Source organism: Tachysurus fulvidraco, chromosome 20, assembly GCF_022655615.1.
Source record: "Tachysurus fulvidraco isolate hzauxx_2018 chromosome 20, HZAU_PFXX_2.0, whole genome shotgun sequence".
Lineage (NCBI taxonomy): Eukaryota > Metazoa > Chordata > Actinopteri > Siluriformes > Bagridae > Tachysurus > Tachysurus fulvidraco.
In genome coordinates this window covers 15,996,388-16,010,017 of record NC_062537.1, presented here as the reverse complement: position 1 = coordinate 16,010,017, position 13,630 = coordinate 15,996,388, and the positions used below count along the sequence as shown (strand labels likewise).

The window sequence follows — 13,630 nt, the reverse complement described above, 5'->3', positions numbered from 1 at the left end:
TATTTCATTGATAAATGCTTTATTAATACAAACTGCTCTATTTTTCTTATTACAGAATGGGTGAAGCACAGTATTATGGGATACATATGATAAAAAGAGACTACATCCTGCTGCCTTCAAACATAAACCAGATGACGGTACCTCAGTATTCTGTGCAAACAACTGATTTGCACATGACTCGATGCCGTCCTGTCATTAAATTTAGTCCATATTTATAGGCACTATTTCATCTTTCATACACAAAATCTGTCATAGAAATATCACACAGTGTTACTCTGAAAATACAATGTAAACTTATTATTATTATTATTATTATTATTATTATTATTATTATTATTATTATTTTAAATATTTTTAAAATAATTGGATACAAGGAGAAACATAAAGATATCATACTTATACAGTGGCAATAAAGCTATTGTATTTTATTATATTCTGTCATATTATATTATTTTGCATTTTATTCTATTACATTGTTTTCCATTCTGTTCTATTCTATTCTGTCAAATTGTATTTTATTGCATATTGTATTTTATTCCGTTGGGTTCTATTATTTTCTGTTACTATTTATTTGTGTTGCATTCTATTCTATTTAGTTGTATTTAAAAATATTAAATTTTATAGTCGTCTATTCTAATGCATTCTATACCATTTTACTACAGCTCTACATTCTAGGCATTCTATTTTGTTCTATCACATTCTATTCTGTTTTCTCACATTGTTTTGCATTCTGTTGTATGGCGTTGCATGTTTTTTATTCTATTTTATTCTATCATTTTATTTTAGCAATCATATTAATTTATTGCACTACAAAGAGCTTAAATTAAAAAAGGTTCATTTATTTAAACACATACTGTAAGTCTTTATGTCCTTAACCTTCTAATGAGGAACATGAAGTTTGTTCAGTGCAGTGACTCAGAGGACGGTGAAGACAAGTCTGAGAGACAGGAAGCATGGTGGTCCAGTCATGGAGGAAAGTGGGGGCGGAAGCCAAAAATACATCAGACTGCATCATAGCAGGGTGTGTATAATATCACACACTGACACATGTATGTTAAAACACACCGATATAAACAATGATTTAGGCAGTTTCTTCTGAAGTCTTTCGCTGAAGCAAAATTATCTGCACTGTCCATGGGTTATTTTCTGGACCTTTTAGACTGTAATTATCTTCCAGTAAACAATGTGACACTGACGCACCTTTCGGCATGTCTACCTTTCAGTTTGTCTACAAATAAAAGCCCAAAAATTGTAACTAAATTAAAAATGTGCAATTATAAGGCTTATTATTACTACTTCAACAACAAAGATTATATCCATTTAAAGTCCTTGTTTAGGCAGACAGAATCATGGCACCATTTTTGCTGCTCTTGACCAAAGCTTTAATACAATAATACACCAAAAAAGCAGATCATTGGCCACGCTGTCAACACAAAGTTTGGTGGTTGTGCAAAATGTTGAAAAGGTCCTAAATATTTGTGGCTATTCGCTAAACCAAACACAACCTTGTCACACTAAAGTATTAATATCCTTTAAATGGACACATTTTCCAAACAAACTGTATTCATTTAGTATGTGTCTCATTAATTCTCCAACTGTTGTTCAAACATCTGCTTAAGCTTTTTGTAACAGGGCAAAATTGTTTTCTCGAAGGCTGAGATGTCCCTTTGTTTTAAGAGTTTTTCCACAAGATTAACTTTATTGTTCTTTTTTGGGTTGCTGTTGGACTCAAACCGTGTTTTGTTAAAACTGCAAGCAAAGACGGAACATCGACTTTGTAAAATAACAAATAAGTCATAACATTTCCTTAGTGTGTACTAAATGCATTTCTTGTGTCTGGTTACTTCAACAAACAGGAAGACCTGTATAAAGTGTAATACATATGGATTCCCACACAAAGCCATGCAATGGGGAAGTGTGGCTTTTTCCAGACCTACTGGAAAATCTGAACAAATGTCAAATACTAAAAACAAGAAATGATGTGCTAAATATACCAACGGAAAATAGCACAATGGGATCTTTTACATTAACCTATCCCATCATGCTCCACAGTACGAAAGGCTTAATAGACAAAAACAACATGGCATTCAGTTGAATATAATAACTGAGGCACCTTCTTAAACAGGTAACTAATGATGATCCGTGCATTATAATGAAAAAATACATGCTGTAAAGCAAACATTGATGCTTATATCAGGAAATGACACTGACCACAAACTGGTACAATTACATTCTGACTTTTTAACACAGCACTGTTGAATTCTCAAATCTACTTCTACTTATGAACTTATTAATGAAATACTGTTTATTGATACCTTATATTGCTATAATAACAACTAACACAGGGACTGGTATAGTGTATACACCAGATAAACAAATTTCTGGAAAGGTTTTATTCAAGGAGAAATTACTTGTAATGCCAATGGTAATAGGCAAATGCAAAGACACGGGATTGATAAAAAGGTTTTTGTTCTTTAAATGATTTTGTGCTTTTCCGGTTTTTCCACTGGGACCAAGGCCTTGACCTGCAAGAACTAGCACTGATTGCAATAATTCTGAAATTCACTAGAATCATAAGCCAATTTTTGTTAAGTTTAAAGCAAAAAGGTCTTAACTTTTGCTTAGGAACCCAGCTTCTGTCACAATGCATCTAATGTATAATGTACTTACCCTAGTCCAGTGATAAACACCAAAATATTTTGGAGAAGGACTTAAAGTCACTCTGAAGCATGACTGAAATAAATCTGTATTCTAAAGCAATGAATTATTGGCCTTTGTGTTAGAAGTATGGACCCAACAGGACTTGGTATGGTGTCCGTCTGTTGACATCTGGGTTATGGGACTTTCGTGCATCGGCTGTGCCGATCTGGACAAAAGAGTGCCAAAACAGATGCCCGAGCCACCTCAACTGACTCCTCTCGATGTGGAGGAGCAGCGGCTCTACTGTGAGCTCCTCCCGAGTGACCGAGCTCCTCACCCTATCTCTAAGAGAGCGCCCAGCCACCCTATGGAGGAAACTCACCTCGGCCGCCCGTATCCGGGATCTTGTCCTTTTGGTCATGACCCAAAGCTCATGACCATAGGTGAGGGTAGGAACGTAGATTGACTGGTAAATAGCGCTTTCTTCACCACAACAGACCGGTATATCGACCACATCACTGCAGAAGATACACCGATCCGCCTGTCGATCTCCCGCTCCATCCTTCCCTCACTCGTGAACAAGACCCCAAGATACTTAAACTCTTCCACTTGAGGCAAGCCACCCTGTTCCGGCTGAGAACCATAGCCACAGACTTGGAGGTGATGATTCTCATCCCTGCCGCTTCACACTCGGCTGCAAACCGTCCCAGTGCACACTGAAGGTCCTGATTTGAGGAAGCCAACAGGACATCTTCAAACTCAATACCGGGACTAGCTGAGATTGAGTCAAGATTGTGTCTTAAGGGGCTTAAAAAAATTCAAGATCCAAATGAAAACAAGACTGAATCAAGAATCAGACTGAAAAAAACCAATCCTTTTCAAATATAGACGTTGTCGGCTTCTTGAATGGACTGCACCGATTACTATACTTTCTTGAAAAAAAAAAGGATGAACTTCTTTACACTTTGTACATGTGAAGTCCAATGAATTATAGAAAACATTTAAAATCCGGACTAATTAACTACAGCTCTGTTCACAAGCATTAACGCAACACTGCATAAAAATATCTTACATTAACACATTAGGTCACAAAATGCAATTTTATAACAATTGACTTATTGTCTGAGAAGTGATGCTTGAAAACATAAACTAAATTTGCACTCTGAGATATCAGACAGCGATTTCACTTTGCTGCTCCAATCCTGTTTTTCTTTCTGTTTTGCTCATAAGGAAATCCCTTATAAACTATTCTTAACATGAACTTACAATAGACAATCTATTTCCTGGCTAAGAATTTAACATAATGAGGTACAGCCTAACAAGGCAACGTGTCAATCAGATATTTGGGTTATGAGCCTAACACTTAAAACCACCCATAAAAATCCCAGAGCTTTCAGGAATACACGCTGTGGCACACTTGGGATGACTGCATTTTATACCTGTAGACCCACTGGCACTTTTCTACACACATGTAAACATGATGTGTAGCCGATTGCTATATTATAGAGTGTCATAATGATTCTATTGATGATTGGTTCTTGTCATTCCCCTCTTCAGTTGCTAAACAGAGTTATTCTACAGTTTAATGATTAATATGACACAATGCTATTGCCCTTCATAAAAAAGCGTAATCTTGACCACATAATCTTTCCTACCGTTTATTAATACTCTCATATACTGTTTAATGGTGCAGGACCTAATAGTTATGTGGCTAAGCGCAAACCTTGAATGCCCATAATATTTCCAACAAACTGACCACAGAGATTGATGGCTTGAGTTGCATTTTATGGTGCAGAACCTGTAGCACTACAAGTTTTTCTCTTATAAAAGGTGACATCAGCTTCATAAACCAATGCTGTGGGACCCGGGCTCCGTTAAAGCCCTGTGTAATATTCCTTGATTTTCCACAAAACTCAAATGGTAAAATTGGAGCCAATGATCAAGCAGGCTTTAATATTATTTATTATGCTCCATGAGCTCTATACTAATAAGACTTCACTGTCGTCTTCACCTGATACAACTTGGGTGAAAAGTTACAAAACTTTAGTTATGAGTAAGTGACTCCTTTTGTATGAAATCTCAGTACCCTGAGACTAGGGTCGAATTATGCAGTAAGACACTCTAGTTGCAATTGAGCCTTTATTGATTTAACCAAAATTTTGAAAAGCTGTGTTCAATAATCAAAAATTAGATTCCTGAAATTCTGATTTTCAGTTTCAAAATTAATACATTTTATGTTTTCTATTAGCTTCATAAATGTTCTGTTGAGTTCAGTGTGAGATTTGTCATCAGTTTGCTTTAAAAAGCCATATTAATCTATTAATCTACTGTCACATTGTAATGCACTGGCCATGAGATATCGAATTCATGATCTATGCTGAATGTGTAGACAGCAGGTTATGTGCTGCAAAGCTCACTTGTGTGATTATTGCAGAAAGTGGGAAAGTTTCTGTAATCTTGTGGTAATGTGGTGGTGTCGTTGTGTTAATCCGTCTGGGAACCACGGGCAGCTTGGCAGCCAAAGCTGTACAGCGAGACGCTTATTTTAACATTTGAAAATTCCAGACACAAACTATAGACTTCTCGCCTTTGCCAAGAACCCGAGCCCTGAAAAAACATTGGATTTGTTTTCTCTTCAGTCCAAAGGCACTTCAACATAACATGTTTTGACGCATCTAAGTCTTTCTAGATGACAACCTAAGATTAGTGTGTCTGATGAAGCTATTTCTCTGTGATTTTTTTCTTGCTGCAGCTACCCTTTAGTCAACACTTTGCACAGATTCTATAACTCACTATCGTTACATGAGGCATCGTACAGTAGAAGACTGCACAAGCTGTAAATCATCTATCAATCACTCCTGAAGAATGCTTTATCGTTGCCTTGAGGTGCAGCTCATATGACAGGTAGACAAATCATCAACCCTAATAAACACTTAGATGTTCTGTTTAATTAAAAACTCTGTAATGACGAATCATGATGTACAAACCTGGAATGTCCTACTGTCTGTGGTTTTCTTCTATTTTTCTTACAGAAATACACAGTTACAAACCAAACAATAGAACCATGTATCAGAACTGTTTCTGCACAAAAGAAGGATTTAATCCGAAGCTCTTCATGATGACAAACCAAGACCTAGTAGTAACTCTGATGTTATGCTGCACAGAGTGGATATTTGCTTATGATTTCAAGGCAGGACAAATAAATACTGTCGTTAGATTGGTGGATGAATCACAACACATGGAAATGGTGAAATTTTTACACCCTAGGAGCTTTTAGGACCATGATGCATTAAAAAAAAGTAGTGAATTCATGAAACAGCTCCATATACAGAAATGATCTGCAAATCTGAAAAAAAATCTATCTATCTATCTATCTATCTATCTATCTATCTATCTATCTATCTATCTATCTATCTATCTATCTATCTATCTATCTATCTATCTATCTATCTATCTATCTATTGTACAATACAAGTGAGGACAAATTAACTTATTCAAGAGCTTGGTTCATATTTTAGGACCATGTATAATGCAATGTTGAGCACAAATAACTTTTATTCTAAAAGCCTGTACACCAATTAATCTAAAAGCTGAAATATATTTGAGGAATAAACAAAAAAGATCTCTAAACAAATCTACTCATTTAACAATGTGTTTCATTTTTGCAATAAAAAACATTATAACATAATACACACTGTAAAGATAGACTCTATTGTAAATTTAACTGAAAGGGGTCCAGGATCCTACTGCAACCTAAAGTTTCCAATTTTATTAGACATTACAATATGATGTTGAGGAATTCAAGCTGTTGTCCTTCTAACACAAGGCTTCACCAAATATTGTGCAGTTTTTTGTATGGAGTTTTTTGTTCCTAAAGGGAACAGAGCTGCATTTAAGGAACATTGAGTTTCAACACTTTCCACTGTATGTGTCATGCTGTCAGGCTTGCGCTGAACCCAATGACTCACAATTAGTCTAGATCAAGCGGAATTATTCAGTGGCAGTTAAATAGAATCTCTGTTATTTTTTCGTGACAATGTCTCTGATTTTAAAGCAGGTAAATTAATTTAAGTGATTAATTAATCACAGTTTGTACACTTTACAATTACAATTAGCAGTTATTCATAGTGCTTTATCAGCAGTGGGGTAAAGAGTACAAAACACACTGATGGGTAAACTTAGTAAAAAAAAGCAAGTGTTAATAAGACTTTTGATAAAAACACTTTGAGAATACTTTACAAATGATGTTTTTTATCTGAATTTCTGAAAAATTTGGACTAAGCAGGTGAAGTATGCTGAATTCAGCACTGCCTCCATTGTGAACAGCATACAAAAAAGGGTAATGTAAGCTGGATAGCTATATAAGCTAAATGCTGTTGGGTTTTATTAGCCTAGCAAATGATGGGGCAGTTGGTAATAGGCACAAGTGATTAAGGCTCTGCGTTGTTGATAGGAGGATCAGTGTTTAAGCCCCTTGACCGCCAAGCTGACAGTGTTAGGCCCTTAAGCAAGGCCCTTAACCCTCTCTGCTCCAGGGGTGATGTATCATAGCTGCCCCTGCACTCTGACCCCAACTTCCAAAAGCTGGGAAACGTGAAGAAAGAATTTCACTGTTCTGTAGTGTATATGTGACAAAATAAAGGCTTCCTCTAGCTAGGTGCATTCGCTAGCTAATGATAATTCTTACAGTACATGCTTCTAAACACATGTATGACATTAGTTTAATATTTTAAATGTTGAAGCTTGTGCAGGTTAGATGCTGAGCTCTCCGCAGGTTTTACTTGTGTTATTTGAACTTTATTATGAATAGAAGTGAAGGTTTTGACGAATTTAAAACTAAGAAATATTAGATACAAGAAGAAGAGCCTCTGGACAAAGATGTTTATCTGTCTCCACTCTTTTAGGCATTGCTGCTGCTGACTAAACACTTAGCAATCTAAATGGAGACGATCAGAAACTACTGTGTTTTTTAGGGACAAATTAATAGAGATTCTCTGAAATTTTGATCAAAGTAAAGTAAAGTAAAGTAAAGTTGAGTATTTTTTTTAAACAAGTAAATGTAAAAAAAGATTAAATTAAGGTCATTTCTAAAAATTAAGCTACAGCAAAACCATGTACTCATGCACTATAATGAGAATAAATATAGTTCCTTACTTTCCACTCCTATATATTAATGTGGGTTTAACCCATTAAAGAAGTGCAAAAGACTGACTGTCAGTGCAGCATATGTCTGTACAATTGATACTATGGCTGCCAACAAAAAGTGGCATTTCACAAACAGTCTGAAAAATGTCTATAACATTGAAAACGTTCCAAGACATGTTCCTTTTTTCTAGCTTGCTATGCCTGGTGTTGAATGTTTGCATTGGCTGGCCACAGAACCCACAGGAAGAGTGGGAGTAGAAAAGGTGGGACAGCAGCGGTAAAACTCGTGACATCACAGGATGCACTTTGATTGGCCGAATCCAACAGCAGCAGGGTTTAAAAGCCAAGCAGCTGTGAGCATCAAAACAAAACAAGCTTGCAAGCAAGAGACTTGGAAAGTAGTGACCGATCCTCTACGACCTAGCAGCAAGTGGCTTAGATTCACAACAGCTGAGGAACAGGTAAGATATGAATTTTATTCTTCATAATGTACTTTTACACTTTTAGATGTGTCCTGATTGTTTAGTGCTTGAATCAATTCACTGAATTATGGACAGTTTATATTGTAAACTGCACCTATAGCATTTATACAGAACATAACTTATGCAATAAGCACAGAGAAAAGTTGAACTTTTTGTGTTCTGTCCAGATGTGAATTTGTGAAATAAACCAAAGAATCAAATTTGTCAATCGTATTAAACAACAGAGCTAATTTAAATCATTAAAAGTGTAGTTTATTGAGTCAAAATGTGAATAATAGAAGATGGAAGCTATGTTGGTCAGCTGACTCATTAATTTCAGCAACAAACCACCCAATTACAGTCTCATGCCAAAGACTAATAATAACAACAGTTAACTGACAAACCTCTGAAGCAGCCAGTACAACGTTCCTTTAAGCCTTTAGTATTTTACATCATGTTTCATGTTTCCTTCAAAGACACAAAATGAAAGTCTTGTTTTGTAATAATAAAGCCTCTAATGAGAAACATTTACTAAAATATAACTTTCTAGTTCTGGTGTCTGGCAGCTGTCTAGATATAATTCGAAGAATTACACACTGGAAAGAGATTATTATAGCTGAGGCAAAACACTCACTACTTCGGCTTATAGTTGATGTAGTGTTATCGTGGCTAAAAAGGAAAACATGGGTGTTATTTCATGGTGAAAGCTGGATGCACTTAGAAGGGAAACTGTTCCCCATCTGCCAAAAACATAGTGGCTGGCCCGATATGGACACACATTCGTTGCAGCGGGTTCGCCTTGTGGAAGAATGTACAAGACCAAAAAGCTAATTGAGGCAGTTTATACTTTGACCATTACGAGGTCTATATTGAGTCAAACTTCTCGGTGTGTTGAAATGTTGATATGGAAGGAAAGAATGTTTTTATTACATGTCTGCATGACTTCTTTACTCCCGTATGATGCATCATGTTGAAAAAATCTGATCTAAAAATAATAAGCTAATATGTAACCGATCTACTTTTCTAGAACACACTGAGGGAAAATGAAGGCCGTCGTTGTTTTCGTGCTCCTTTTCGCAGCGGTCTATTGTCACCCTGTAAGTTCAGAGCAAACAAATGTTACCACTAAATGTACTTTTACCTTGGGCATGTTGTGCTCTGTGTAACTCAATTCAAATCTAACATTCCAATAATCTAATATTTGAATAAATTGACAGAAAAATGTCTTTGTGTCACAGTATTCCTGTCTGATGAGATTCTGTGGTTCATTTTCAGGTGAAACGTTCAGCCAGCAGCAGCTCAGAGAGCTCTGACGTGCAGCCTGTTGATACTCTGGTGAGGATTTTGAACATAGCATCATTTTCACACGCACCTCTACACGGCTGTGGGGATCGTTTCAACCTCTCAGGGCATCAATTAAAAAAATTCACTTCAAGTATTTTATAATAGCTACTGTACTTGGAACATACAGTATTTTTAAAGTCTGTGCTTCTTTTTTCACACTGATGGTTTTGTTTCAGGCTTTGAAAGACGCTGCGGTTGCTGATGTTAGCTCTGAAGAGGTAAGACACTCAGACTAATACTCACCCTGTCTGTTGTCCTTATGAGACACTCTTTCCTCATAAAAGGGACCAGACTAAAAATGGTTTTGTAATAGTGTGAGTAGGTCGCATGTGACAGGGTAACATCTCACTCACAAATGCATTACTCATTTTTTTTTTTTACAGATTTTGAGACTAAATAAATAACAATTTAAGATAATATTATGCACATGCATTCAAAAGGTATGACAGACTGGCTTTTATTTTCTGTGATGTTTCTTAAGGATGCTGTTGATGACGATGATGATGATGATGATGATGACAGTGACAGCGATGAGTCCGACGAGACTGGGCCCACCAGTTCTCCTCCTTTCATCGAGACCACGATAATTCCCATTATTGATGGCCGTGGAGACAGTATGGGCTACCAGAGTGACTACAAGAAGAATGTCTATTATGTGGATGGCAACAACATTGAGAAAGGACCTTCTTCTTACAAATCATATGGATCTGACAAGTCCGAGTACGATGGTGTGGATCTGAAGGTGTACAAGGTAAACAGGCAGCATTCAAATTCGTTCAGGCCCATTTTGCGTAAGACTAATCATAAAATCTATTCATTTGAGAATGTTGCTTCATATTTTCATGTATTTCAAATGAAACAAAGGAAAAGTCTCAGTTAAGTTTAATTTCTATTGATTCTCAGACTCTGCAGGACCAGGCAATGGATGCCTCAAGTGGCACGGATAGTGATGACACAAGCCAGCAAGAGCAGAAGGCAGCTTCCTCTGCTAGTCCCAGTCAGGAGAGTGACGAGAACAGCCAGAGCAGCGAAGAGGACACAACCGACGCCACCACGACCGACAGCAACTCGTCTGAGAGCAGCGAGAGTGAGGAGACCAATCCCAGCGAGCAGCCTGCACTGCTCAAGAGCAAGAACCCTGATGTCATCATCGCTTAAATACACCCACCCCAAACCTGCTGGTGACAAGTGACTCACTTCACTTCATGTGATAAGTAGCAGAACGCAAAGATACAGCTCAGACAAACCCGGTCTAGTACCGAGACTGCATTTTATTAACTGTTAAACAAATCTGTTTCTTTTAAACAAATCTACATTTGCACAATCACTTATAATAAGTTTATGTAATATATTTTATTCGCCATTGTATCATGAATTATCCTTTATGAATAAAGTCTTTTTTCTTTTTCAAAAAACAACATTGACCGGTTGTTCATTTATAGTAATACATGTTTATTGTTCTTTTTTCCATTCTTATTTTAAAATGCACAAATGCAAGTAATTAGACTTGGAAGCGTATGAGCACATTAAGAGATTGTACACCACGTCTACAATGAAATAGAATGAAACTGATGGAACTGTCAATAGCACACTGTTCCCTGTAGCCTTTGTCTTAATCTTTCGACAGTGGTTAGAAGTCTGTGTGCAATTTTAGAGTCAGATTATACAAAGCAAAACATTAAACTAATTTCATCGCATCTCTAAAATAATCAGACTCTGTTCAGTCAACACTGTACAAAAAAACAAAATCAATCCTATTTCGTGCTGAACAAACCATCAATAAACACCAATAATAAGAAGAAAAAGCTCAATATTTTAAAAATGTAAACATGACATCCATCCTACCAAATGAGTTCTGCTGATTGGTCTAAAAAATCTAAAAGGTCTAATACAGCAGTGTCCAATCTTATCCGGAAAGGACGGTGTGGGTGCAGGTTTTCTTTAGATCCAAGCAGAAGCCACACCGGAGTCTACTGAAAGCCAAGAACAACCAATAAATAAGGTGTGGCTTCTGCTAGGTTGGAATGAAAACCTGCACCCACATCAGCCCTTTCCAGATAAGATTGGACATCACTGGTCTAATATCAAAATATAGATCGATATAAATTATAGTGAAAAACATTTTTCCCTACAATTTTTCCCAAACTGAAAATGGTGCTTGCTGTGTTGGACCTAACACAAGACATCAGAAGGTGTGCTGTGGTATTTGGCATCAAGATATTAGCAGGAAATCCTTTAAGTCCTGTAAGTGGATCAGACTTGTTTTTCCAGCACATCCCACAGACGCTCAAGCAGATCAATATCTGGGGAATTTGGAGGGTAAGTCAACACTTTAAACTCTTTGTCATGTTCCTCAAACCATTCCTGAAAAATATTTGCAGTGTGGCAGGGAGCATTATCCAGCTGAATGAGGCGACTGTCATCAGGGAATACCTTCGCAATAAAGGGCTTAGTTTGCATCAATGTGCAGGTACGTGATATGCATCACAGAAACATCCACATGAATGCCAGAATACAAATTTTCCCAGCAGAACTTGCTGCTTAATATAATCCCACCCCTTTGCGCGTTGGACTGTAATAAGATAACCAATGCTTTTATATACTGTCTGTGGTTTGTGGGATGTGGTAGCCTAGTGGTTAAGGAGCTGGGCTACCAATCAGAAGGTTGTGAGTTCAATTGCCAGGTCCACCAGGCTGCTACTGCTGGTCCCCTGTGCAAGGCCTTTAAGCCTAATGCTCAGTTGTATAAAATGAGACTAAAATATAAGTCGCTCTAGATAAGGGTGTCTGCTAAATGCTGTAAATGGTTTTATTGTTAATGCTGATCGGTGTAATATCCAAGCCTATAAACAGAAGCCTTAACAATTTTCACAGTATGTCTATTATAATGAATTTACAATACAACACCTTTAAACATGGAATCAAAAGATACATTTCAAACATTCATGGAAAGATAACAGTGCAAAACTTCAAGAAAAATCAAGGCAAACTTTGTGAAACATAAAAATGATCAAACCACAAGAGGGCGCTGTAATCGTTATATATGTTAAAACCCGCTATGAAAGGAGAGCTAAAGAGAGCTTTAGCTGTAGATTTCCCTCATAATAATAATAATAATAATAATAATAATAATAATAATAATAATAATTATTATTATTATTATTATTATTATTATTATTATTATTATTATTATTATTATTATTAATAATAATAATAATAATAATAATAATAATAATAATTATTATTATTATTATTATTATTATTATTATTATTATTATTATTATTATTATTTTACTGTTTATCATCTTCAGTAGCCACAGATGGAAAAAGTATTTATCTAAATACATTTTCTGATAATAGTTAAACTTTTAAATTTTTTTAACTTTTAAATTCTTCACCCAAGGAAAAATAGAAAATATAAGTGTTACCTAAATTACGAAAGTACGGATAACACAAGAAAAAGTCATCTTCCTCATTTACAAACCACAGTCTGATTTAGTTCCTGGTACACCTCTTTCACCAAAGAACAAAGAAACATGGAAAATCACAAGCCAAGGCTAATTTAGCTAGCTTTATTCCTAATCTCTCAAATGCTAGCTAGCATAATGCAAACACCGGTTATACCATCTATCTGTATGCGAATATCTAGTTATCATAATACAAACTGGCTTGATTGCAACAATGGAAATTAGGCCTCATTCTTATTAAAGTTTCTATTGATCTATAGTATAGATTCTATACCATAACACTGTCTGATACTTTAAGTGATTAGAGGTTTGAGCAATTAGAAAGTAATTACTGACGAAATTAAGTGAAAGAAAAATTAAAATACAGAAAAAAAACCTCACTTAACAATAATAACAGTGTAGTTGTGCTTTGCTAAGTGTAATTCAATTCAATTCAAGTTTATTTGTATAGCGCTTTTTACAATAGACATTGTCTCAAAGCAGCTTTACAGAACATAAGTAATGTTAAATATCTATTTAATAGTTGAGAAACTGAAGTCATAATTATACGGTGGTTTCAACTTTTCATCCAGA

The 13,630-nt window shown here is 35.9% G+C and overlaps 1 protein-coding gene and 1 long non-coding RNA gene across 2 annotated transcripts; both read left to right on the top strand.

The window, feature by feature from the left end:
* The first annotated feature begins 745 nt into the window (after positions 1 to 745).
* LOC113639303 lies at positions 746 to 5,975 on the top strand. Its single transcript, XR_003439804.2, has 3 exons — positions 746 to 1,021; positions 5,393 to 5,544; positions 5,673 to 5,975. It is a non-coding gene; the product is annotated as an uncharacterized LOC113639303 (long non-coding RNA).
* A 2,124-nt stretch (positions 5,976 to 8,099) lies between these two features.
* On the top strand, positions 8,100 to 11,008 carry spp1 (secreted phosphoprotein 1). The gene is made up of 6 exons (XM_027141088.2): positions 8,100 to 8,246; positions 9,274 to 9,343; positions 9,522 to 9,581; positions 9,767 to 9,808; positions 10,072 to 10,341; positions 10,494 to 11,008. The coding sequence occupies exons 2-6, from the start codon at positions 9,290 to 9,292 to the stop codon at positions 10,746 to 10,748; spliced, it is 681 nt and encodes a 226-aa protein (XP_026996889.2). The 5' UTR covers positions 8,100 to 8,246; positions 9,274 to 9,289; the 3' UTR covers positions 10,749 to 11,008.
* Positions 11,009 to 13,630: the final 2,622 nt, after the last annotated feature.

What these genes read in the sequence shown, in the direction of transcription:
- spp1 (XM_027141088.2), top strand. Translation starts at nt 9,290, where the DNA reads ATGAAGGCCGTCGTTGTTTTCGTGCTCCTTTTCGCAGCGGTCTATTGT. An exon ending in CAGCGGTCTATTGTCACCCT is followed by an intron (nt 9,344 to 9,521) that starts GTAAGTTCAGAG and finishes GTTCATTTTCAG; the next exon opens with GTGAAACGTTCAGCCAGCAG. An exon ending in TGGATCTGAAGGTGTACAAG is followed by an intron (nt 10,342 to 10,493) that starts GTAAACAGGCAG and finishes ATTGATTCTCAG; the next exon opens with ACTCTGCAGGACCAGGCAAT.